This window comes from Triturus cristatus, chromosome 2_2 (genome assembly GCF_964204655.1).
Source record: "Triturus cristatus chromosome 2_2, aTriCri1.1, whole genome shotgun sequence".
Lineage (NCBI taxonomy): Eukaryota > Metazoa > Chordata > Amphibia > Caudata > Salamandridae > Triturus > Triturus cristatus.
The window spans coordinates 1,206,096,317-1,206,120,787 of record NC_140582.1 but is presented as its reverse complement, the minus strand read 5'-3'; the positions used below and the strand labels follow the sequence as shown (position 1 = coordinate 1,206,120,787).

At 47.2% G+C, this 24,471-nt stretch overlaps 1 protein-coding gene across 4 annotated transcripts in view; it reads left to right on the top strand.

Moving 5' to 3' along the window:
- The window catches only part of LOC146863399 (C-type lectin domain family 4 member F-like), a 657,369-nt gene that overhangs the window by 370,718 nt on the left and 262,180 nt on the right, over positions 1-24,471 (top strand). The window contains exon 7 of one of the 4 annotated variants that reach the window (XM_085642827.1): positions 2,045-2,142. The exons of the other annotated variants lie outside the window; for them this stretch is intronic. Coding sequence (XP_085498953.1) covers positions 2,045-2,048 — 4 coding nt within the window. The 3' untranslated portion in view covers positions 2,049-2,142. Of the gene's footprint in view, positions 1-2,044; positions 2,143-24,471 lie in introns of those variants that run through there. 4 annotated transcript variants of the gene reach the window in all.

Genomic DNA, 24,471 nt, shown 5'->3' with positions numbered 1-24,471 from the left:
CCATCTTCATAGTGAGGGTGTCTGGTGGTGGGAGGCATGCACTACTACTCCCAACATTCCCTCTGTCCCACACCTGAGCAGGATGGCGCACTTCCCCACCCAGAAGCAGTTGGAAGCCATTGCAGTACACCAAACAAACTTACAGGTAGGTAGACATCTGAGTCTGGACTGTGACCCCACTGAGCAGGAGGTAAGCCGCCACCACGCACACACACATGTGTGACATAACAAACCCAAATGTTGGCACATTACAGGTAAGTAGCCAGGACATGCACCCACCCATTCGTCACAAATTAAATGGTGCCAAATGACAACACCAGCCCTCTCATTGCACAAAGAGGCACACCTACCCCATTGCCAAGCACAGTGTGCACACTGGTAAGCTAAGGAAACTGTCACAGCTACCAAAGTGTGACACACCACTGCACAAGTAGAAGAAAGTCAGGGCACAATCATGCACAGCACCTATTTCCATGTGCATCGCCATGGGGCAAGTGCAACAAGGACCATTCAAAAAATAGGAAAGCATGGTGGTGGTACAAATCAAGATATGCACAACACAGGACAAAGGTATGCAGGAGATGACAATGGCCAGTCCATGGCCAGATGTGACGTCTGCCAGGTCAGACAAATAAACACTCTCAATTTAACGCATTTTGAGCAAGACCCTAGATGGCAACAAGTCCCTGTAATCCTCAATTGTGCACGAGTCGCATGGTATGCCTTGACACCTACACCATGGACAAGTAATGCCTGTACCACTGCACCATGTCAGGAAGCACAGTAGCACACAAGAAAGAAACCTCAGTATCATTGTCAACACCTGTTGGAAAGGTCCACATAATTCAATGAAGTAGCCAGGTCCTACTTCCACATGTTGAGGATGCAGAAAAAGATAATCAAGTGGCTACCCTCCCAACAACAATAGGAATACCATCACCTAAGTGCTCATAACCAGCAGACTGGACTATGAGAGCGCCCTCTATGTGGGAATAATCAACCAATTCACAAACAGACTTCAGGCCACTCAGAATGCAGCAGCTAGACTCTTCCTCAACATCCCAAGCCAGTCTCACATCACGCCACACCTGAGGCAATTCCACTAGTTCCCGATACACAAGCCTGCAAAATTCAATCTTCTTCCCCACATATACAAAGCATTACATAACACAGGCACAGACTACCTGAACAGCTGTGTGCAGTTCTACCAACCCTCCGAGCACCTCCACTCAGCTGGATTCTCACAAGCATGCGTCCCACTCACAGGCAAAAGCGAACAAGGAGAGCTGTTGTAAGGAGAATGTCTTTCAGCGTAGAGAGACCTTTTTGATTTCAGTTTGAAGGCTTGTTAGATATTGACCATGGAAAAGTGACGAATTTCTAGCACTTTTGTGGCATGTGTTTTTTATTCTGCAAATGTAAAATGATTATGTCTGAAAAGCAAGATCAATCAAAAACACATCCACTGATATTTAAGTGACTATTTAGCTTAGATATTCTTCCAAGAATGTCATTAATCTTATCACTGTTTTCCTCTATAATTCTATCATTTTAGCTAGTTTAATCACTTGCTTTTAGGCTTCTTTCTTTTAGCTTTAGGTTCTTAAACACATACAGGGCAGGTTCCATTCTAGCTATAGTCTCCTTTTTAGTTAGATTGACCCTCTTGTTTACATTTAGCCCAAATCCATCCTAGGTAGTGGCGGTCGCCATCTTAGCCAATGGAGGCTGCCATCTTCAAAAATGGAGGCTGCCATTCTTCCTCAAATTCTGCAGAATCATCTAAATGTCTACCTTTGACACGGATGCTGTTTGTTCCTATCCTTCCAAGAACTGTGAAAGTGCCAAGTCATTCTGATATAGACAACAACAAAACCCCCAGTGCAACATTAGTCTGGGACAGGTGCCTTTTTCAAGGTCATCTAACAACCATTACCCAAATAATGCAGTCTATATTGAAGTATTTTTACCTTTTTAGTACATCCACTGATGTATAGGAGTATTTCAAAACATTTCTAAATTGATGTTGCAAATTCCATTTTAGATAAGTTACCATATATAAGGACTGCCATGTGACGACTTAGTTAGGAGAGAAACTTTACCCAGCTCGCAGTTCCCTGATCCAGATGAACATGGCATGGCACCAGATTCCAGCTCGACAGAAGAAGCCTCCAGCAAGACTCCCTGAGGCTCTGCGAAGCATTCCATTCTGAGTCCATGAACTGGTGTCAGGATTCTGTTCTCTTAGAGATGCAATCTCCTTGCTCTAGGCCTTGTGCGGGAAATAGCTGACAAGCTACACCAAACAGACAATAAACCCTATTGTCCAGGTATGCGCACTCCCTCCTAAACTCAGGCTTATTTTTTATTCCTCTGCTAGACTAGCATAGCGCCTAGAGGTAGCACAGTGAGGGTGTAAGGGCTATAAATTGTGATCTTACTATTTGTCCCTGTTTTCAATGTTCTTAAAAAGCTTAGCAATAAGTTTTAAAGTTTTATTTATTTTAAGATCATACATATATTTTAAGATTATGAATGTATTTTATAATAATGACTGTTTTATGATCCTATGTGTATGTCTCTTTTATGGTATCTTTGATTACCAAAATAAAGAGTGTTGAGTTACTCTGAAAAGCGTAGCTGTTTTCGATTACCTTCTGTGATGTTACCAATATTATGTGCACTAGATCCTGGCAATTCAAAATAATTATTTTTAAAATAAATATGTCGAAATACATATTCCGTTTCTAGGGAAAATTATTAAGAGCGATTATTTGGATTACAACTGCACCATGTTAGAAACGTGAAAGCATTAACACAACCACGTTTATGTACTGGATGGGCTTCTGCGCAGCTACAATTTCACATCAAGTATGGTGTATTGAACTACGTTTACTTGTGTCACCCGTGGGTGTGATAACAAAGCGGCATATTTACTAGGACGGCGATAAATAAACGCAAAGCGCGCTTAACGCTTGTTTATTTATCGGCGTCTATCACAGGAATTTATTGCCGTGATAACGCGCTATTAAAAACGCGTTGCTCCAGGGCGATAATATTCCAGGGAAATGGGCCAACATCGCTGGAAAACCAACGATGTTGCACCCAAAAAGGAGATAGCCTTGGTGCTACGACCCTGTGGTCGTATCACCATAATCCACCTCCCATGTTAGCTATGCCTTAGTCAGGAATATAACAGACGTTAAATTCCTGCGTTAAGGCATAGTTAACAGGATTTAAAATATCGCTACCCCTCGTTGATGATATCACGATGCTAGGGTAGCGAAATTATCCCATGGTGTTTTGTCAGGCACGCCTTCTTTGCATCTCATTAGAGATGCAAAGCGAGGCGTGAACAAAATGGGAGCTGAAACAAGGAAACACGCGCTAGCGTGTCCTTGCAAATAATGCGATATAATTATCGACGCTTTTCAGCCGAAAACGGCCGCAAGGGCGGCGATAATTATGTCACCAGCCCTCGATGATATGCCCCAAAGTTTGTAGAGCTGAGATAAAAACTCAGGGGCATATCATCAACGAGGCGATAAAAAATTATCGCCGCTTTTGCGTCCATTTTCGGACGAAAGGCGGCGATAATTTTATCACCTAATCAGCAAGGTCACGCTATCGCGTGAAACCTTGCATTAGCGCCTGTATTCTGAACGCCCAGCTTTGCATCTCTAATGAGATACAAAGTGGGCGTTCCTCAGAAGAATAACGGGAGAAATGTCGCTAAGCGACATTTCTCCTATTATCAAGCCTCATGCTAAGAAGCATAGCGACAAGAAAAGTAGCGATAACCTCTGTTATCGCTACTTTCCTTACGCCCGCTTCAAGACTGACTTAGCCATGATATCCTATGTAAGGTGGATATCATGGCTAAGTATGCCTTGCCCTATCAGCAAGCTATCGCCAAACTTTGTGAGATTATCGCTGGATTTCCAGCGATAATCTCACATTTAGCAGTTAGTGCTGGGAATTTTATCGCTTTTGAGATAAGCGTTGCTAATAGCACGCTATCTCAGCGATAAAATTCCACGTTACCCGGCGATAATTATCCTAGCGCTAAGTGCGCATAGCGATAATTATCGCCGGTCCTTGATGATATGCCCCTCAGTTTATGCAACAGAGTGTGCATTCTCATACATCTCTCCTAGAACATGGAAAACCTCCAACGCCATGTTAAAGACTCCTAATCCTTCCTTGAATTCTACAAGAGGCTGAAGACCCGGCTGTTCTATTCATCCCCCCCTGAAGATAAGTGGCACGATACCCTCACAGGTGATAGAGCAATGTAAAAATACAGACAATACAACACAAACTTTTCGACAAAGAATGCATGAGTAATTTCCTTGAACTCGGAGACAAACTCTGCAGCACACCAGCTCTAGGAATGCCTATTTATGATGCACTTTTGTCCACATTAGACCTCACTGCCCACTCTGGGGTGGGACTTTGTCCTTGAGCAGCCCCGCGGCCTGGAGAAGAGCCTCATCACCACGCTCTTAAGTGCTTGGGTTTCGCGCAGCACGGTCACGAGCAGGCCTGCCTGTGAACATTCGCAGCCAAAGGAGGCTGGGCCACCCCCATGGCTCTCTCGGCCACCTAATGATTTTATCTTGGGACTTTGCTGGGAGTGTTTACCCCTTGAAGGACCCAAAGTAATGGATAAGAGGAAATCTGCAGCGCTATCCTCTAAGAATTTCAACTCCTCACACAGAAACACTATACAGTAATAACATTGAAACAAGCATTTGCAATGCAATCGGTCTCGCCTTTGGAAACTAATATGTATTTAGATATGCACCACATTAGCCTGGGTGTTGAAACATCTTCTGTTCTTTAACATGGAGGGCAAGTAAGCACCAAACTGCTTGACACACCAGGCATGGGAATACATAGAGAGAACTATTGCCTTTCAGAGGGAAATGGTATAGCTCAAAGCTCTGTTTTCAATATAAAATCAGGGACTTCGGTGGTCATATCACTGAAAATACAAGATTCGAAAAAAATATTATTGTGTAGGGGTGGTCATAGAAGACAATTTCTATGGACTGGAATCTAGAGAATGTTAAAGTAATTCTGGTATTTTACTGACCTCTAGTGGTCGTTTTCTATCAAGACAGTTAAGTAGAGGCAGTTGAACAGGAGAAATGCCCCTAAGCAGAAGCAGACAAGTCCTAGGGCTGATCTCCAGAGCCCACAAAGTACATCCACATATTCTCATCCCGGGCTGCCACACACGAAGGGGGGAAGCTGAAGCCCTTTGAGCCCAATGGGCGTTGCGCGCCTGTACCTGGGTCAGTACTTAATTTGATCCAGTGATTTACTGTCAACATTTGTGACAGCTGCCACACGGTGGTGCTGCTTATGTAATAAAAAGATGAGCAGAACAGTTGTTTATTAATTCAATATACATTAAAAACAACTAATACCAGCCACCCAAACCATTCTTACAGCTTTGGGGGCCTCGAACCACCTGGACTGTCGAACCTATAGGACTGTGATGGATAGTAGTTGTGTTGGTTCTGTCATTGGCAGCGCTGGCAGGGGCAATGGGTGAAGCAAGCGGTGATGATGTCCTGACAAGGGCACTTATTATATTTTTTTACAAACTAAGCACTGTCTGGGGTCTTCAGGGACAAAGGGAACCTCATAAGAGCACATCAGATACAATTCTCCTATTCTGGGTACATAGCAACCGGCCAGATTCCCAAGCCAGCAGGAAAGCAGCAGAGACACTGAGGCATCTCTCGTGGTAGAGTCAAGTCAAGTCAAGTCAGAGAATTTATAAAGCGCACTACATACCCAGAGGGTCTCAAGGCGCTAAGGAGGGGGGGGGGGAGGATTACTTGTCAATAATCCACGTTTTAAGTTGCTTTCTGAAAGCCAGGTGGTTCTGGGTAAGGCGAAGGTGAGTGGGGAGTGAGTTCCATGTTTTAGCAGCCAGGTAAGAGAAGGATCTGCCTCCCATGGTGGTCTTGTTGATGCGAGGCACGGTGGCGAGGGCTTGGCTGGAGGAACGTAGTTGGCGGGAGGGGGTGTAGAAGGACAGTCTTGAGTTGAGGCATTCTGGTCCGATGTCGTAGAGTGATTTGTGTGCGTGGGTTAGCAGTCGGAAAGTGATTCTCTTATTGACGGGTAGCCAGTGGAGGTCTTTCAGGTGACCAGAGATGTGTTCGTTGCGAGGGATGTCTAATATGATTCTGGCTGAGGCGTTTTGTATTCGTTGGAGTTTCTTTTGGAGTTTAGCGGTAGTGCCTGCGTAGAGGGTGTTTCCGTAGTCCAGTCGGCTCGTGACTAGAGCATGGGTGACTGTTTTCCTGGTTTCGGTGGGGATCCATCGAAATGTTTTTTTGAGCATGCGAAGAATGTTGAAGCAAGATGAAGATACGGCGCTGACTTGTCTGTTCATTGAAAGTGAAGAATCCAGGATAACGCCTAGGTTCCGTGCGTGGTCTGTCGGGATGGGTGCTTTTCCAAGGGCTACCGGCCACCAAGAGTCGTCCCATGCAGAGGGGGATGTACCTAGGATGAGGACTTCTGTTTTATCCGAGTTCAGTTTCAGACGGCTATGTTTCATCCATTCAGCAACTTCTTTCATTCCTTCGTGTAGGTTAGTTTTGGCGGTGCTGGGATCCTTGGTGAGAGAAAGGATCAGTTGAGTGTCATCCGCGTAAGAGATGATGTTGAGGTTGTGTTGGCGGGCGATGGTCGCGAGGGGGCTCATGTATACGTTGAAGAGGGTGGGGCTGAGAGAGGATCCTTGTGGTACGCCACAGATGACTTCGGTGGCCTCGGACTTGAATGGTGGAAGACGGACTCTCTGGGTTCTTCCGGTGAGGAACGAGGTGATCCATCCAAGTGCTTTTCCATGTATTCCGATGTTGGTGAGGCGTTGTAAAAGGGTGCTGTGGCAGACTGTGTCGAAGGCAGCAGAGAGGTCGAGGAGGATGAGGGCGACTGTATCTCCATTGTCCAGTAGGGTTCGAATGTCGTCTGTTGCTGCGATAAGGGCGGTCTCAGTGCTGTGTTTTGCTCGGAAGCCAGATTGTGAGGAGTCGAGGGATTTGTTGGCTTCGAGGAAAGCGGAGAGCTGGTTGTTGACAGCTTTCTCGATTACTTTGGCCGGGAATGGAAGGAGCGAGATGGGGCGGTAATTTTTGAGTTCGGTGGGGTCCGCTGTGGGTTTTTTCAGAAGGGCGGTGAGTTCAGCGTGTTTCCAGGTTTCCGGAAAGGTGGCGGAGTTGAAGGAGCAGTTGATGACGTCTCGGAGGTGCGGTGCTATGACGGAGTCTGCTTTGTTGAAGATGTGGTGAGGGCATGGGTCTGTGGGGGATCCTGAGTGGATGGAGTTCATTAGGCGGATGGTGTCCTCAGTGGAGATTGGGTTCCAGTCGTTAAGGGTGTTCGCGGGGGGAGAGTGTTCAGCATGTGGTTGGGTGGGTTGGGCCCCGGGTTGGTTGTCGAAGCTGTTGTGGATGTCTGCAATCTTGTTGTGGAAGAATGAGGCTAGGGAGTCGCAGAGGGCTTGAGAGGGGGTGATGTCGTTGGAGTTGGCCGAGGGATTGGAAAACTCCTTGACGATGTTGAAAAGTTCCTTGCTGTTGTGGGCGTTGTTGTCGAGTCGGTCCTTGAATGCTGTTTTCTTGGCCTTTCGGATTAGTTGGTGGTGAGTGCGGGTGGCGTTTTTGAAGGCGTCCTTGGTGTTGGTGGTTGGGTCTTTTTTCCACGCTTTTTCAAGGGTGCGGCAGAGTTTCTTGGACTTCTTAAGATCATCGTTGAACCATGAGGCCTTCTTGTTGCCAGGTTTGCTTTGACGTTTTTTCAGTGGTGCTAAGGTGTCTGCGGTGTTGGATAGCCATAGGGTGAAGTTGGCGGCGGCTAGGTTTGGGTCCGAGGAGTGGGCTGGGGTGTTTAGAAGGAGCGATGAGGAGATCTGGTCGGAGGTGATTTTGTTCCAGTTTCTTTGCAGAGTCGGTTGGAGGTGGTTGGTGGGTTTGGGCTTGTTGTAGGTGAAGTGAACGCAGCTGTGGTCAGTCCAGAGGAGATCCGTAGTGTGGCTGAAGGAGACATGATTGCTGGATGTGAAGATGGGGTCGAGTGTGTGACCTGCGATGTGGGTAGGGGAAGTGACCAGTTGTTTAAGTCCGAGGTTGGCGAGGTTGTCCAGGAGGGTGGTGGTGTTGTGGTCGTTGATCTTTTCAAGGTGAAAGTTGAGGTCTCCCAGAAGGATGTATTCTTTGGAGGGGAGCGCGAGTGGAGTGATGAAGTCCGTGATGTCTTCACTGAATTTTGCGCGGGGTCCTGGTGGTCTGTAGAGGAGGGTGCCTCTGAGTGTGGTCTTGGGGTCGATGTGGATCTGGAAGTGAAGGTGTTCGGAGTTGGCGAGGTTGGCGTCAGAGCTGGTTGAGATGCGGATTGATTTCTTATGGACGATAGCGATTCCTCCTCCTGTGTGGCTGGTACGGTCTTTGCGAGTGATCTTATAGTCTTCAGGGATGGCAATGGTGATGTCTGGGGCGGAGGAAGCGTTCATCCATGTTTCCGTTAGGAAGGCGACGTCCGGGGAGGTGGTGTCTAGTAGATTCCATAGGTCAATGGCGTGTCTGTGGACAGATCGGGTGTTGAGAAGGATGCATTGTAGGTGGTTGGGGTCGGGAATCTGTGGTGTGGTAGTAGCGGAGATGTTGTCGGTGCCGGTGAATTTGCAGGAGTAGCAGGAGAAAGGTCCATGGGTCTGTCCAGGAGCGGCTTGGACGCAGTTGGGGGCGCGACCGGGGTTAAGGGCTAGGAGGGTGGTGGCATCGTAGGTAATGCGGGAGGGCTGGGCAGCGCGCGGGGCAGGGGGTCTGGCGCTGGGCGCGGTCCAGGCGCGGACGGGCGTAGACGGGCTTACCTTTGGCGCACCTTCGGCGCGGGTTGGGCGCGGACGCTGCGCGTGGACGCTGCGCGCGGGAACTGTTGTCATATATGGGTAGTGGAGGGGGAGGGGCGAGGGCGTCTCAGCTGGGAGGCGGGGCGGGCTAGAGATGAGCACAACAACAACAACAACACAGGCAAAATGGAGGCGGAGGGGGGAGCCCAGCGGAAATGCGCAAATGCTGTAAAAGCGGCGCTTTTAAATTACAGAAATGCAAAAAGTTTAGCGCGGCAACCAGGCACACAGCAGGCAGCAATAATAAGGCAAATTAGCAGATAGGCAGCCAAGCAACGATACCGAGTGATGCAGGAGACACAGGGGAGCGACCACTCAGCCCAAGGGACAGGAGCGAGTCACGGCGCTTTCCGGTATTGGAGCGCTGTTCTGGTCAGTGGGAGGGCGTCTCAGCTGGGAGGCGGGGCGGGCTAGAGATGAGCACAACAACAACAACAACACAGGCAAAATGGAGGCGGAGGGGGGAGCCCAGCGGAAATGCGCAAATGCTGTAAAAGCGGCGCTTTTAAATTACAGAAATGCAAAAAGTTTAGCGCGGCAACCAGGCACACAGCAGGCAGCAATAATAAGGCAAATTAGCAGATAGGCAGCCAAGCAACGATACCGAGTGATGCAGGAGACACAGGGGAGCGACCACTCAGCCCAAGGGACAGGAGCGAGTCACGGCGCTTTCCGGTATTGGAGCGCTGTTCTGGTCAGTGGGAGGGCGTCTCAGCTGGGAGGCGGGGCGGGCTAGAGATGAGCACAACAACAACAACAACACAGGCAAAATGGAGGCGGAGGGGGGAGCCCAGCGGAAATGCGCAAATGCTGTAAAAGCGGCGCTTTTAAATTACAGAAATGCAAAAAGTTTAGCGCGGCAACCAGGCACACAGCAGGCAGCAATAATAAGGCAAATTAGCAGATAGGCAGCCAAGCAACGATACCGAGTGATGCAGGAGACACAGGGGAGCGACCACTCAGCCCAAGGGACAAGAGAACTCGCTCCGGAAGGGCTGACGTGTGCAGAGGATAACACGTGGCGGCGCCCTACCTGAAACAAGCTTTGGCTGGTTCTTGTTTCTCTCCTGGTGAGAGGAATGGGTAATCTTGGGTCTTTAATTGGCTGGTAAAAGAGTAACTGTGCGAGTTTAGTGTATGCACGGAAAGCACCGACTGTTCAGTGGAACAGTGCGAGGTCACGTGTAGGGCAAGGGTCAGGGGTGGCAAAGTCCAGGGGCCTGGTGCTGGCTGGGGGCTGCCCAAAGTGCTGGTGAATGTCAGTTTGTTGTGCTCATAGTATAGAGTGCAGGGGGAGGGGGCTCAGAGCTCAGGGGCCTCTGATCTCACTAACTATACCCCCCCCCCCCTTGTCTAGTGGTTAAAATACAGACATCATTTCAGTGCAGCGAGCCCCTAGAACCATCATTTTAGTGCAGCGGGCTCCTAGAGCCATCATTTCACTGCAGCGGGCCCATAGAGCCGCCATCATTTCGGGGCAGTTCGAACCATTGAGCCCCGGTGTCGCTGCACCTGCTGATTCCTTGCTAGGTACGGTGTTGTGTAATATCTGGTATCCCCTCGAGATCTGGTATCCCCTGCTCTTGGAATAGTCCGGACGTCCTGCCTATTGGGAAGATCGGACGAGCCCCCAGCAGCCCCGCCCACCCCAGGAGAGAGGAACCTCGGCTCCAACAGGCAGAAGGAGCAGCGCGTGGGGCTACCTACCAGATATTACACAACAACGGCCCTGTGCACTCAGGCACCAGCCTACACTGGTAGGTGTCCTGGAGGCTGCCTGTTCTGTCATGTAGTGCAATGTGACAGGTCAGCGCTGTAGTGTTGTTTCACAGTCAGTCGGCCTCGAGGCGCCGAGGGTCTCTGTTTAACGATGAGAGCAGCGCTGATTCTTGTCGGAGTGTTGGACTTTTTACATTTAGCAAAGGACCGAGGGTGAAGGGGGCGATGTTCCGATAGCGACCACACTCGATCTGATTAATAAAAATTATGCAATTACCCACGTGAAACTGTACTCATTTCATCGACACAGAATGATGAAAGTCTGCATTTCCGGTCTCATGTTCTCACTCCAGTTGCAAACTGACTCCTCAAGCAGGTGTTTAAGCTGCTGATATCTGTTAGCAGTGGGGTTCGTTTGGACCCTCCGTGCCCAGGCTCATATTAGAGCCCCTCCGCGGCCTGGCGGCTCGTGGTAAGATAAGACCTGTCTGACATCTTCTGGAGCCAACTCCAAGTGTGATGACGTCCGTCAGCATAGAAAGCGCACCGCTCACCCGTGCTCTCTCTTTGCGCTTTGTAATCCTTGTGCGGGAAACATCACACAAGAAACACTGGTGAAAGAAGCAGAAGGTGCACACTCGATTAACGCCGACACGTGTTTACCCCAGGATGCCCTCACTGGCTGCAAAAGTGACACAAGGCTCTATAAACTCCAGCAGACGGCAGGATCTCCTGAGCAGGAAAAAGATGAGCCCTTGACGAACGTGCATACCCTAAGACAGGGGTTCCCAGCCTGGGGTGCCCGCACCACCAGGGGCGTGAGATGGCATTTCAGTGGGTGCTACAAAGAGGGAAAGTATTTTTACAGTATGCATAGTAGGAATCTGGCGAGACTCTTGTAAGGGGGTGAACATTATTCAAAGTTACCTAGGGGTGCAGGGTATAGAAAAGGTTGGGGTGCGGGCTATAGAAAAGGCTGGTAACCCCTGCGCTAAGAGGAGCTGGCTTCGCTAACCATCGCGTCCTCATACCGACTAAGGGTGGGCGTAGTGCTCCGCTCCGCCCTTGCAGAATGCGTAGTGCTGCCTACTTCGCGCTTCGCAAAGTAGGCGTAGCAGGCAGACTACTCACACGCCATGGCAGAGCAGAGTTGCCCGCCACCTGCCTCCCTCCCGCCCTCATGCGCATTTGTGAGGAAGAAGCTAGCGAGGAATCAGGAAGATGGAGCCCCGGGACGCGGCAGCTCAGGTAAGCAATTTTCTTTATTTTTAACTTTCTAAGTAATTTTAAAATGAGGGCGGGAGGGAGGCGGGCGGCACGTAGTGGAGCTACGCGGAGTGTGCGGGTGCGCGTAGATTTGGGCACACTCCGTGATGCTCCGCGTAGCCCCACTACGCCCACTACGCCGAGGGTTAGTATCGACCTCAGATCGCGGCTCCCCTTCACTAGCACAGTTCAGTAAAGGTGCATTTTACAACAGAGCGTTACATCACCGCAGTACATTTAAAGTGTGTGCAAACGGGTATTAATAGTAACACTTTACTGATCTTAAAGCTGGTGTAAGAACATTAAAATTGTTAAGAAAACATGGTCTTCAAGTCAACAAACTTTTCAAAACTCTTACTGTTATTAAATTGTTTCTCGTTAGTAACAGCGTCGCGGCTCTCTGATTTTAGAGACAGTGGACGGCCTTCACTCTTAGCAGGACTCAGCTCAGTGCTGTTTATGAACACTTTCATTAACCCTAGTGGGAGAGCTGTGTTCCTGTAGTCAAGACTTTCACCACCAGCAGTGGGCAAAGATAAGCTCTGCTTCTAAGGGTCAGGACCTTTCTGTTTTTCACCGTGCACCACCCTAGTTCCCCACCCTGAACAGGTACTATGTCTGCCATACCCCCACTGGAACCATTTCTAATTGATGGCCCTCTCCCAGTCCAGGTCGCAAAATGGAAAGACTGGGTGGAGCACCTGGAAACCTACTTCGCAGTAATCGAGCTAGATGGCAACAGATGACTTCCCATGCTGTTACACTTGGGGCGACCAGCAACTATACACAAATTGGGGAAATCAGTAGTCGAGGCTGGACCATCACACATGTATAACATGGTAAAACAAGCATTGACAGCCCATTTTGAACCTTTAGCGATTATGACTTTGTAAGGCTTTTGCTGCGTCAAGCCAGGCAATTACCAGAGGAATCTGTCAACACATTCTATGCGTGCCTGAGAGACCTAGCTAGCACCTGCATGCTGCCAGATGCTGAAGATGAAATGCGAGCACAATTCATTCAAGTCTGTTCTTCAACAAAACTACGTGAGAATATTCTGCAGGTTCCGGGCATGACTATGGCTGACATGATGACCATGGGTAGGTCAAAAGAACTGTCCAAAGTACGGGCGGGCCACCCACATGGTGGCAGCACTCCAGCACACCGCTAAAGTAGAGCCTGTCAATGCTGTTTCTACCAAGATCCCGGACAAGAAGAAAATCAGGAATAAACCACCATCTGAACCTAAGACTTCCTATGGGTGCGGGGGACCCGACCCCCATAAGGGAAGCAGTGCTCAGCCTGCAATAAAGCGAATCACTTTGCAAAAGTATGCCGCTCTTCAGCTTCATCGTGGAACCAAAGACCTAAATCAGTCAACAAAATATGCACCACAGATAGTCCCATCGATGAGGGGGACATGGACGATGATGATGTAAAAGGAGCTGTCCACGTAATACACGCCATGCAACCCAAGGGCATCCACGAAATCACATCCCGAAATGTAATGTGCTTATTGAAGGTCACAAAGTGCAAGTACTGATTGACACTGGAGCTTCCATCATTATCATGGCAAAGTCAATGATGCTCTCCAGGTCTGTTCTGTCTGTCCTGAGACCCACTTCTACCAAGGTCTATGCTTATGGGTCCACAGCTCCACTCTTTTTGGCCGGAGTGTTTACTGCGGAGATTACACATGAATATCACTCAACGTGGACCAAGATATACATCATAAAAAGGGGGCTGTGGGATGTTGCTAAGCTTTAGGACTGCAGAACACCTTCAGCTGTTCGCATTTGTGCTCAGTGTACATCAGGAAAGTGTGGGCAAGGTACTAAGTAAGTTTGTACCGCTGTTTGAAGCCATAGGCTGTTTAAAAGATCGCTTGATAAAATTACATACTGATGAATCGATTCAGCCAGTAGCTTTGAGGCACAGACGGCGTCTCCTATTGTCGTGGCCCGCAAACCTAAGCAACCGGGAGAAGTTCGAATTTTCGTGGACATCTGTCTCCCCAACCTGGCCATTAAACAAGAACAACATCTCACACCAATGGTGGATGATATAGTGGCAAAAGTTAGTGGCTCGAAATGGTTCTCAAAAATGGATCTACATGCTGGATATCACCAATTGATGCTTGATCCAGAGCCGAGTCATCGCCACGCTTTCCACTCATGTGGGTCTGAGAAGGTACAGGCACCTCTGTTTTGGAGTCTCCAGTGCAGCAGAAGTTTTACAGGACACCATCCGAAGTGTACTTGCCAGTCTTGAATGAGTCCTCATTGTCAGTGATGACATTTTAGTTAATGCCCCAACCATTAGAAGAACACCTTGACCGTCTAGGGGGTATGTTTCAACGCCTCTTGGAAAATGGGTTAACCCTCCTCAAGGAAAAGTATGACTTTCTCAAGAAAGAGATAGCCTTCCTTGGATACCATTTCTCCCAAAATGGGGTGTTGCCAGACCGACTCAAGGTCCAGGACATTCAAGCTACCCCCCTGGGGGGCAGACACCCCGCTAGAAACCTGGGATTTTTGTATTCATGTAGAGGTGGGGTCTGCCCACAATGGGCATGATAATGCCCCCCATAGAAATTCCAGTATTTCTGCCCCCTGGGGGTCAGACGGGGGTGGTAGCTCCCAATCTGACCTCCGGGGGGGAGGGGGGCAAGAAAGCCCAATAGAAGCCCACTAGAAGCTAGCGATTTTTTCTACATTTGATTTATGAGGTATCATTTTACTCGGGAGACTGAGGAAAATGCTGTGGGGTTGGACATTTGTGCCGGCACAGTGATTCCACGCAAAAATATGCGGAAAATGTAATTTTTTCCAGCTACATTTGAGGCTTGCAGGGGATTCCGGGAAGGAAAATTTGGGGGATCCACGCAAGCCATACCTCGCTGGACTCCCTTGGGTGTCTAGGTTTCAGAAATGTATGGGTTTGATAGTTTCCCAAGGTGGCCGCCGAGCCCGAAGCCAAAAACCCAGATGACCCCCCTTGCAAAACCAGGTTGTTTTTTGGTAGGTAATTTTGATGTCCCCTCAATACGTTTTGGGCAATTGCCTGTTGCGGTTACTTGACCTACCAATGTGAGTGAGGTACCATTTTTATCGGGAGACCTGCGGGAATGCTGGGTGGTAGGAAATTTGTGGATCCACGCAGATTTCTAAATGTTCCCATACAGAAATTTGAGAAATTTTGTATTTTTTTCAGCTAAATTTGAGGTCTGCAGGGGATTCTTGGCAGGAAAGCGTTAGGGGGGCCACGCAAGCTATACCTCGCTGGACTCCCCCGGGTGTCTAGTTTCAGAAATGCATGGGTTTGGTAGGTTTCCCAAGATGGCAGCCGAGCCCAGGGCCAAAAACACAGGTGACCCACGTTGCAAAACTAGGTTGTTTTGTGACAGGTCATTTTGATGTCACCTCAATACATTTTGGGCCATTGCTTGTCGCGGGTACTTGACCCATCCACGAGAGTGAGGTACCATTTTTATCGGGAGACCTGGGGGAATGCTGGGTGGCAGGAAATGTGTGGATCCACGCAAATTCCAGAACTTTCCGCCACAGAAATGGGAGGAATATTGTTTTTGTTTTTTACAAAGTTTGAGGTTTGCAAAGGATTCTGGGTAACAGAACCTGGTGAGAGCCAGACAAGTCACCACATCCTGTATTCTCCTGGGTGCCTAGTTTTAAAACATGTTTAGGTTTGCTAGGTTTCCCTAGGTGCCGGCAGAGTAAGGGTTAAAAATCTAAGCTGGCCACTTTGCAAAAAAAGGGTCCGTATGAAAATGTGATGTGTCCACATTGCATTTTGGAGCCATTTACTTTCACGGGCACTAGGCCTACCCACACAAGTGAGGTACCATTTTTTCAGAAGAATTTGGGAAATGCACGGTTGGTGACATTTTGTGGATCCACACAGATTCCAGAACTGTCCTCCCCAGAAATGTAAGGAAAATGCATTTTTTTGCAAAGTTTGAGGTTTGAAAGGGATTCTGGGTAACAGAACCTGGTGAGAGCCAGACAAGTCCTGAATTGCCCTGGGTGTCTAGTTTTCAAAAATGTATAGGTTTGCTCGGTTTCCCTAGGTGCCGGCAGAGCTAGGGTTCAAAATCTACAGCTAGGCACTTTGCAAAAAAAGGGTTAGTTTTCACTGTGAAAATGAGGTGTGCCCACATTGCGTTTTGGGCCGTTTCCTAGTCGCGGGCACTAGGCCTTCCCACACAAGTGAGTTACCGTTTTTCTCAGAAGACTTTGGGGAATGTGGGGTGGGTGGAGTTTTGTGGATCCACGCAGATTCGAGAACTTTCACCACAGAAATGTGAGGAAAATGTGTTTTCTATTACAAATATTGAGTTTGCAAGGGATTCTGGGTAACAGAACCTGGTGAGAGACAGACAATCACCCCATCCTGTTTTTCCATGGGTGTCTATTTTTAAAAAATGTATGGGTTTGCAAGGTTTCCCTGGGTGCCGGCTGAGCTATGGTTCAAAATCTACAGCTAGGCGCTTTGCAAAAAAATGGTTAGTTTTCACTGTGGAAATGTGGTGTGTCCATGTTGCATTTTGGGCCGTTTCCTGTCACCTACCCACACAATTGAGGTGCCATTTTTCTTGGAAGACCTTGGGCAATGCGGGGTGGGTGGAATTTTGTGGATCCACGCCGATTCCAGAACTTTCCACCACAGAAATGTGAGGAAAATGTGGGTTTTTTTAACAAAGTTTGAGGTTTGCAAGGGATTCTGGGTAACAGAACCTGGTGAGAGCCAGACAAGTCACTCCATCCTAAATTCCCCTGGGTGCCTAGTTTTTAAAAATGTATAGGTTTGCTAGGTTTCCCTAGGTGGCGGCAGAGCTAGGTTTCAAAATCTACAGCTTGGCACTTTGCAAAAAAGGGTCAGTTTTCACTGTGAAAATGTGGTGTGTCCACATTGCATTATGGGGCTGCTTCCTGTCATGGGCACTAGGCCTATCCACACAAGTGAGATACCGTTTTTCTCAGAAGACTTTGGGAAATGTGGGGTGGGTGGAATTTTGTGGATCCACACAGATTCCAGAACTTCCCACCACAGAAATGTGAGGAAAATGCGTTTCTTTTTGCAAAGTTTGAGGTTCGCAAGAGATTCTGGGTAACAGAACCTGGTGAGAGCCAGACAAGTCACCCCATCATGGATTCCCCTGGGAGTCCAGTTTTCAAAAATGTATAGGTTTGCTAGGTTTCCCTAGGTGCCGGCAGAGCTAGGGTTAAAAAACTACAGCTAGGCACATTGCAAAAAAAAGGATCAATTTTGACTGTGAAAATGTGGTGTGTCCACGTTGCGTTTTGGGCTGTTTCCTGTTGCGGGCACTAGGCCTACCCACACAAGTGAGGTACCATTTTTCTCATAAGACTTTCGGAAATGTGAGGTGTGTGGAATTTTGTGGATCAACACAGATTCCAGAACTTTCCATCACAGAAATGTGAGGAAAATGTGGATTTTCTTTTTACAAAGTTTGAGGTTTGCAAGGGATTCTGGGTAACAGAACCTGGTGAGAGCCAGACAAGTCACCCTATCCTGAATTCCCCAGGGTGCCTAGCTTTAAAAATGTATAGGTTTGCTAGGTTTCCCTAGGTGCCGGCAGAGCTAGGATTCAAAATCTACAGCTTGGCACTTTGCGAAAAAAGGGTCCGTTTTCATTGTGAAAATGTAGTTTGTCTACATTGCATTATGGGGCCACTTCCTGTCATGGGCACTAGGCATACCTACACAAGTGAGATACCATTTCTCTCAGAAGACTTTGGGAAATGTGGGGTCGGTGGAATTTTGTGGATCCACACAGATTCCAGAACTTTCCACCACAGAAATGTTAGGAAAATGGGTTTTTTTAACAAAATGTGATGTTTGCAAGGGATTCTGGGTAACAGAACCTGGTGAGAGCAAGACAAGTCATAGGTTTGCGAGATTTCCCTAGGTGCCGGCAGATCTACGGTTCAAAATCTACAGCTAGGCACCTTGCAAAAAAACGATCAGTTTTCACTTTGAAAATGTGGTGCGTCCACGTTGCATTTTTTTGGGCCACTTCCTGTCACTGGCACTAGGCCTACCCACACAAGTGAGGTGCCAGTTTACTCAGAAGACTTTGGGGAATGGGTGGTGGGTGGAATTTTGTGGATCCACGCAGATTCCAGAACTTTCAACCGAAATGTGAGGAAATGGTTTTTTTTTTTTTTTACAAAGTTTGAGTTTTGCAAGGGATTCCGGGTAACAGAACCTGGAGAGAGCCAGACAAGTCACCCCATCCTGGATTCCCTGGGTGCCTAGTTTTAAAAAATGTATCGGTCTGCTAGGTTCCCTAGGAGCCGGCAGAGCTAGGATTCAAAATCTACAGCTGGGCACTTTGCAAAAAAAGGGTCAGTTTTCACTGTGAAAATGTGGTGTGTCAATATTGCATTTTGAGGCCATTTCCTCTCGCGGGCACTAGGCCTACCCACACAAGTGAGGTACCAATTTTCTTGGAAGGCTTTTAGAAATGCGGGATGAGTGAAATGTCCTGGTTCCACGCAGATTCCAGAACTTTTTACCCCAGAAATGTGAGGAAGATACGTTTTTATTTTTTACAAAGTTTGAGCTTTACAAGGATTTCCGGGTCACAGAACTTGATGAAAGCCAGACAAGTCACCCCATCCTGGATTCCCCCTGGGTGCCTAGTATTTAAAAATATATAGGCTTGATAGGTTTCCCTAGGTGCCGTCAGAGCTAGGGTTCAAAATCTAAGCTGGGCACTTTGCAAAAAAGAGGATCAATTTTCACTGTGAAAATGTGGTGTGACCACATTTTGTTTTGGGGCCATTTCCTGTTGCGGGCACTAGACCTACCCACACAAGTGAGGTACCATTTTCCTCACAAGACTTTGGGAAATGTGGGGTGGGTGAAAATTTGTGGATCCATGCAGATTCCAGAACTTTCTACCCCAGAAATGTGAGGAAAACACGTTTTTTTTTGCAAAGTTTGTGGTTTGCAAGAGATTCTAGATTAATAGACCCTGGTGAGAGCCAGACAAGTCACCCCATCCTGGATTCCCCTGCGTGTATAGTTTTAAAAAATGTATAGGTTTGCTAGGTTTCCCGAGGTGCCGGCGGAGCTAGGATTCAAAATCTACAGCTTGGCACTTTGCAAAAAGAGGACAGTTTTCACTGTGAAAATATGGTGTTTCCATATTGCATTGTGAGGCCGTTTTCTGCCGCGGGCACTAGGCCTGCCCACACAAGTGAGGTATACCATTTTTCTTGGAAGACTTTTAGAAATGTGGGGTGGGTGAAATGTCATGGATCCACACAGATTCCAGAACTTTCTACCCCAGAAATGTGAGGAAGATAGTTTTTTATTTTTACAAAGTTTGAGGTTTACAAAGATATCTGGATAACAGAACTTGGTGAGAGCCAGACAAGTCATCCCATACTGGATTCCCCCTGGGTGCCTAGTTTAAAAAAAATTATAGGTTTGCTAGGTTTCCCTAGGTGCCGTCAGAGCTAGGGTTCAAAATCTAAGCTGGGCACTTTGCAAACAAAGGATCAATTTTCACTGTGAAAATGTGGTGTTTCCAGATTGTGTTTTGGGGCCATTTCCTGTTGCGGGCAATAGGCCTACCCACACAAGTGAGGTGCATTTTTCTCAGAAGACTTTGGGAAATGTGGGGTAGGTGACATTTTGTGGATCCATGCAGACTCCAGAACTTTCCACCCCAGAAATGTGAGGAAAATACGTTTATTTTGCAAATTTTGTGGTTTGCAAGAGATTCTGGGTAACAGAACCTGGTGAGAGCCAGACAAGTCACTCCATCCTGAATTCCCCTAGGTGCCTAGTTTTTAAAAATGTATAGGTTTGCTAGGTTTCCCTAGGTGCCGGCAGAGCTAGGATTCAAAATCTACAGCTTGGCACTTTGTAATTAAAGGGTCAGTTTTCACTGTGAAAATGTGGTGTGTCCACATTGCATTTTGGGGCCGCTTCCTGTCGCGGGCACTAGGTCTACCCTCACAGGTGAGGTACCGTTTTTCTCAGAAGACTTTGGGAAATGTTGGGTGGGTTAAATTTTGTGGATCCATGCAGATTCCAGAACTTTCCACCCCAGAAATGTGAGGAAAATGTGTTTTATTTTTGCAAAGTTTGAGGTTTGCAAGAGATTCTGGGTAACAGAACATGATGAGAGCCAGACAAGTCACCCCATCCTGGATTCCCCCTGGGTGCCTAGTGTTTAAAAATGTATAGGCTTGATAGGTTTCCCTAGGTGCCGGCAGAGCTAGGGTTCAAAATCTAAGCGGGGCACTTTGCAAACAAAGGATCAATTTTCACTGTGAAAATGTGGTGTGTACACATTGCGTTTTGGGCCGTTTCCTGTCGCGGGCACTAGGCCTACCCACACAAGTGAGATACCATTTTTCTCATAAGACTTTGGGAAATGTGAGGTGTGTGGAATTTTGTGGATCAACACAAATTCCAGAACTTCTACCACAGAAATGTAAAGGAAAATGTGTTTTTTTTAACAATGTTTGAGGTTTGCAAGGGATTCTGAGTATTAGAACCTGGTGAGAGCCAGATAAGTCACCCCATCCTGTATTCCCCTGAGTGTCTAGTTTAAAAAAATATATAGGCTTGATAGGTTTCCCTCGGTTCCAGCAGAGCTAGGGTTCAAAATCTACAGCTAGGCACTTTGGAAAAAAAGGTAAGTTTTCACTGTAAAAATAATGTGTGTCCACGTTGCGTTGTGAGCCGTTTCCTGTCGCGGGCACTAGGCCTACCCAAACAAGTGAGATACAATTTTTATCAGGAGACTCTGGGTAACAGAATTGTAGAGCAGCTGTTATTGTCTATTGACTTTCGATGCATTTCTGCCTTCCAATGTGTAAAAAAGAAGTCACTTTGAAAAATGTCCTATAATTCTCATGCTAGTATGGGTACTCACAATTTTGGAAATGTACAAATAGCTACTATTTTTAAACTCTATATTTTGTTCCAATTTCAGAAATACATAGGTGCCTTTCTTTCCGTTTTTTCCCTGTATATATTTTCACAAATTAATTGCTATATACCCGGTGCATATTAAAAAAACATTGCAAGACGCTGCTCAGTTATTGGCTGTGGGTTCATCGGGTTCTTGGTGAACTTACAAGTCCTATATATCCCCAAAAGCATAAAGGTCTAGCGGATGTAACGATTTATTGCTTTCAAACATCTGTCATATTTAGAAGAAGTTACAGGTGAAAACGTTGGCACAAATGGCTGTTTTTTTCAATCCATTTTGAATTTTTCCTATTTTCAACTGTTAGTTTCTATAAAGAAACCTTGCAGGATCTACACAAATGACCCCTTGCTTCATTCAGAATGTTGTCTACTTTTTCTAAAATGTATAGCTTTCCATTATTGCTTTCATACCCATTTCTGCCATTAACTGGAAGAAGGTTGAAAGCACAAATAGCAAAAATAGGCTATGTCCCAGTAAAATGCCAAATCTGTGCAAAAAATGTTGGTTTTCTGACAAAAGTCTGTCAGTCCCTGAAAGCTGGGAAAATGGTGATTTCAGATCCACAAACCCTTTGTTGATACCATTGCAGGGAAAAAAACAGCACTTTTTTCCATTTGGTTAATTCCTGGGTACCCTCCAGGGGAATCCACAAACCCTGGGTATCTTCACAATCCCCATGATGTTGGAAGAAAAGGACGCAAATTTGGCATGGTTACCTTATGTGGTCAAAAATGTACAGGGGCCTAAGCGCAAACTACCCCAAATAGCCAAAAAAAGGCTTAGCACGGGGGGGGAGGTCGGGGGGGAGGGCTTACAGCGAAGGGGCTAATCATTACTTCAATATAAATAAAAGAATATTACCTGTCACGCAAGCCATTCTTATAGCCTTGGGGGCCTGAAATTGCCCGAATTGTCATACTTGTGGGAGTGTGATGGTTAGTAGTTGTGTTGTTACTATTATTGCGAGCATCAGCCATGTGTGGTGCAAGCTGCATTGGCCCCCTGACTAGAGCCCGGCACTTATTTTGTTACAAATTAAGCAGTGCCGTCCTGATACCAAGAACAAGGAGTTAGATTCCGAAGATGTGGATGAATATGTCCGTTTAGCTGTCAAACGGTCCAGGCCACTTCCTATATCACTTGAAGAAATCATTGAAGCCACCAAAACAGATGAAAGTATTCAAGTGAGCATCTCTGCAGTGCAATCTGAGAAGTGGAACACATTACTGGACAAAACTGTGCACTGCACAGATGAGGTGAAGCTAACTTTGACATCCCTGTACAATGTGAGGAATGAGCTGGTAAAATCTCCAGAAGGCTGCTTGATGAGGAGCCTGAGCTTAGTGGTTCCTGGGTGTTTGCAACGGAGAGTGGTCGACCACCCCAATGGCCCCAAGCAAACAGAGAAGTGGAGGGTTGCATGCGCGCTCTCAATAAAATCATCAGAATTGTGTGGGCAAATGAGCAGGGTGTAGACTGTGCTCTTTATGGCTTCTTAAGAGAGTATCAGCTGACCCCTCACTTCACCACTCATGTGAGTCCCATGTTCTTGATAAAGGGGAGAGGAGTTGGCCTAATGGCTAGGGCGCTCAACCTCGGACCTGGGGAACTGGGTTTGAGTCTCGGTAATGACGCTGAACATCCTGTGTTTCTGGGCAAATCACTTAATATCCCCGTGCCTAACAAAGAATGAATGTGTGTCCTAATGTAATGTAACTGGTGCTATGTAAAGCACTCTGATACCTGATTGGATTCGGGTCAAGTTCGCGCTATATAAAACTCTGCAAAAAAAACAAATCACCCAGTCGGTATGTCATTCCACAACTGGAAATTGTGTCAATCACGCAGAAACAAGTAGAGGACACTCTACAGAAATGCCATCTAAAGAATGCACACATGTCCAGTGTCCACAGAGCTAATCAAAGATCCATCAAGGTAGGAGACCTGGTGATGGTAAAGAATCGACACCCCCGGGGAAAGTTTAGTTTGCCTTTCGAAATTGAAACCTAGAGGGTGCAGAAAATACAGGGAACCATGGTCAATGCACTGAAAGGTGGAGCAGCCATCACCAGGAACGTTTCTTTCTTCAAATCATATACGACTCCTGGAAACAGTCACCAGGTGGATCCACAAATCTTGCGTGATGCCGTGCTGATATCGGAGGATGAATCCGGATCAGTTGATCATCCGGCCATCCAGGTTCTCCCAGTGTGATGCCCTCATTCTCCAGAGGGGTGAGTGCCTGTTCACTAGGGGAACCAGCCCCCCTGCCAGCTAATGGTTACATCTAGCCCTGAGTAGAAGTACCCGGACAGATAGGTGAAGGTATCTGTCATCAAGGGGCCGAGAGATACCAGCTTCGGCCCCATCCAGCCAGGTCGTCTGCTATATTGAACAGCTGAAAGTAGAATTGTGTTGTTTATGATTTTGTTTGTTTTGTCTGGTTGATGTTTTTTAGTTTTCGTTTGTTGAGGAGGAAAGTTACGTTTTAGTAAGTGAGCCAGGCTCACCCATTCAGTCTAGAGATTGGTGTTCTGATAACCCCCCATATATGCCAGTCCAGATAGTCATGACCGTGAGGTAGGGACGCAGATGTTAATAAAGAAGCCTGGGGCATGGCCCTGGACGAATTGTACACAGCAACTAGAGTGCGAGTGGTTTATCACACTGCGGTGTTTTTAGGTCTCGCCTACGCAGCGCGCATGCGCCGCTTAGGAAAAAGACCTTTAGCTATCGATTCAAAACGTGCACGCATTGCATTGCCTTCAATGGCAGCGCATGCACGTTTGGCTATTCCCTTGCGGGACCGATCTTTGACATATGGTTCCTGCTCGCTCCCGCAAGGGAATCTGGTGCAGGCCCCCTCCTCTCTTCCCCTCCCCCTGCTGCCTCCTCCTCTCCTCGTCAGCACGAGGCGCGCGCTTGTTTTCTCTGTGTAAATGCCGATTGTAGATTTCAAGCCACTGAATAGCGGTTGAGTGCCATCTAGTGGCGGATGGGGGATTTGCATTCTTCCAGTTCATAGCATTAAAGCTAAGTCAGTGAACTTCTTGGTGGCCTTGTCTTGTTTGGGATGCGGGGATAGGCCAAGTATACACACCTCGAGTGTATTATGTACTTCCTGACCCCGGGCTCTGTTAAAGTGTAGCAGTGATTTCTTCCGAATTGGAATGTAAAGAGGGACAAGAAGACCAGAACATATGCGGAATGTCAGCTTCCGATGCATTGCATCGAAGGCAATTTATGGAGGGCCCGCGATGAATCCTATTGTGAGTAAGTAAGCTTTGTTCACTATATTAAACAATATTAATTTAAATTGCACGTTGCTCGTTATCTTAAATGAGTAGGCGAGTATCTTTCTTTAGCTATCTTGCCGGATAGTGTCTTGCAAGCCATCTACTTAGCTGTGGTAATTGGGCTCCAAATAGTGTTTTTTTCTAGATTTAGAAGACCTAAACCACCCACATCAACTAGTAATTGCTATGTTGATAGAGCCACCTGTTTCTTTTTTTTTGCTTCATCCATTCTTCGTTTCGGCTTTCCAGTGAAG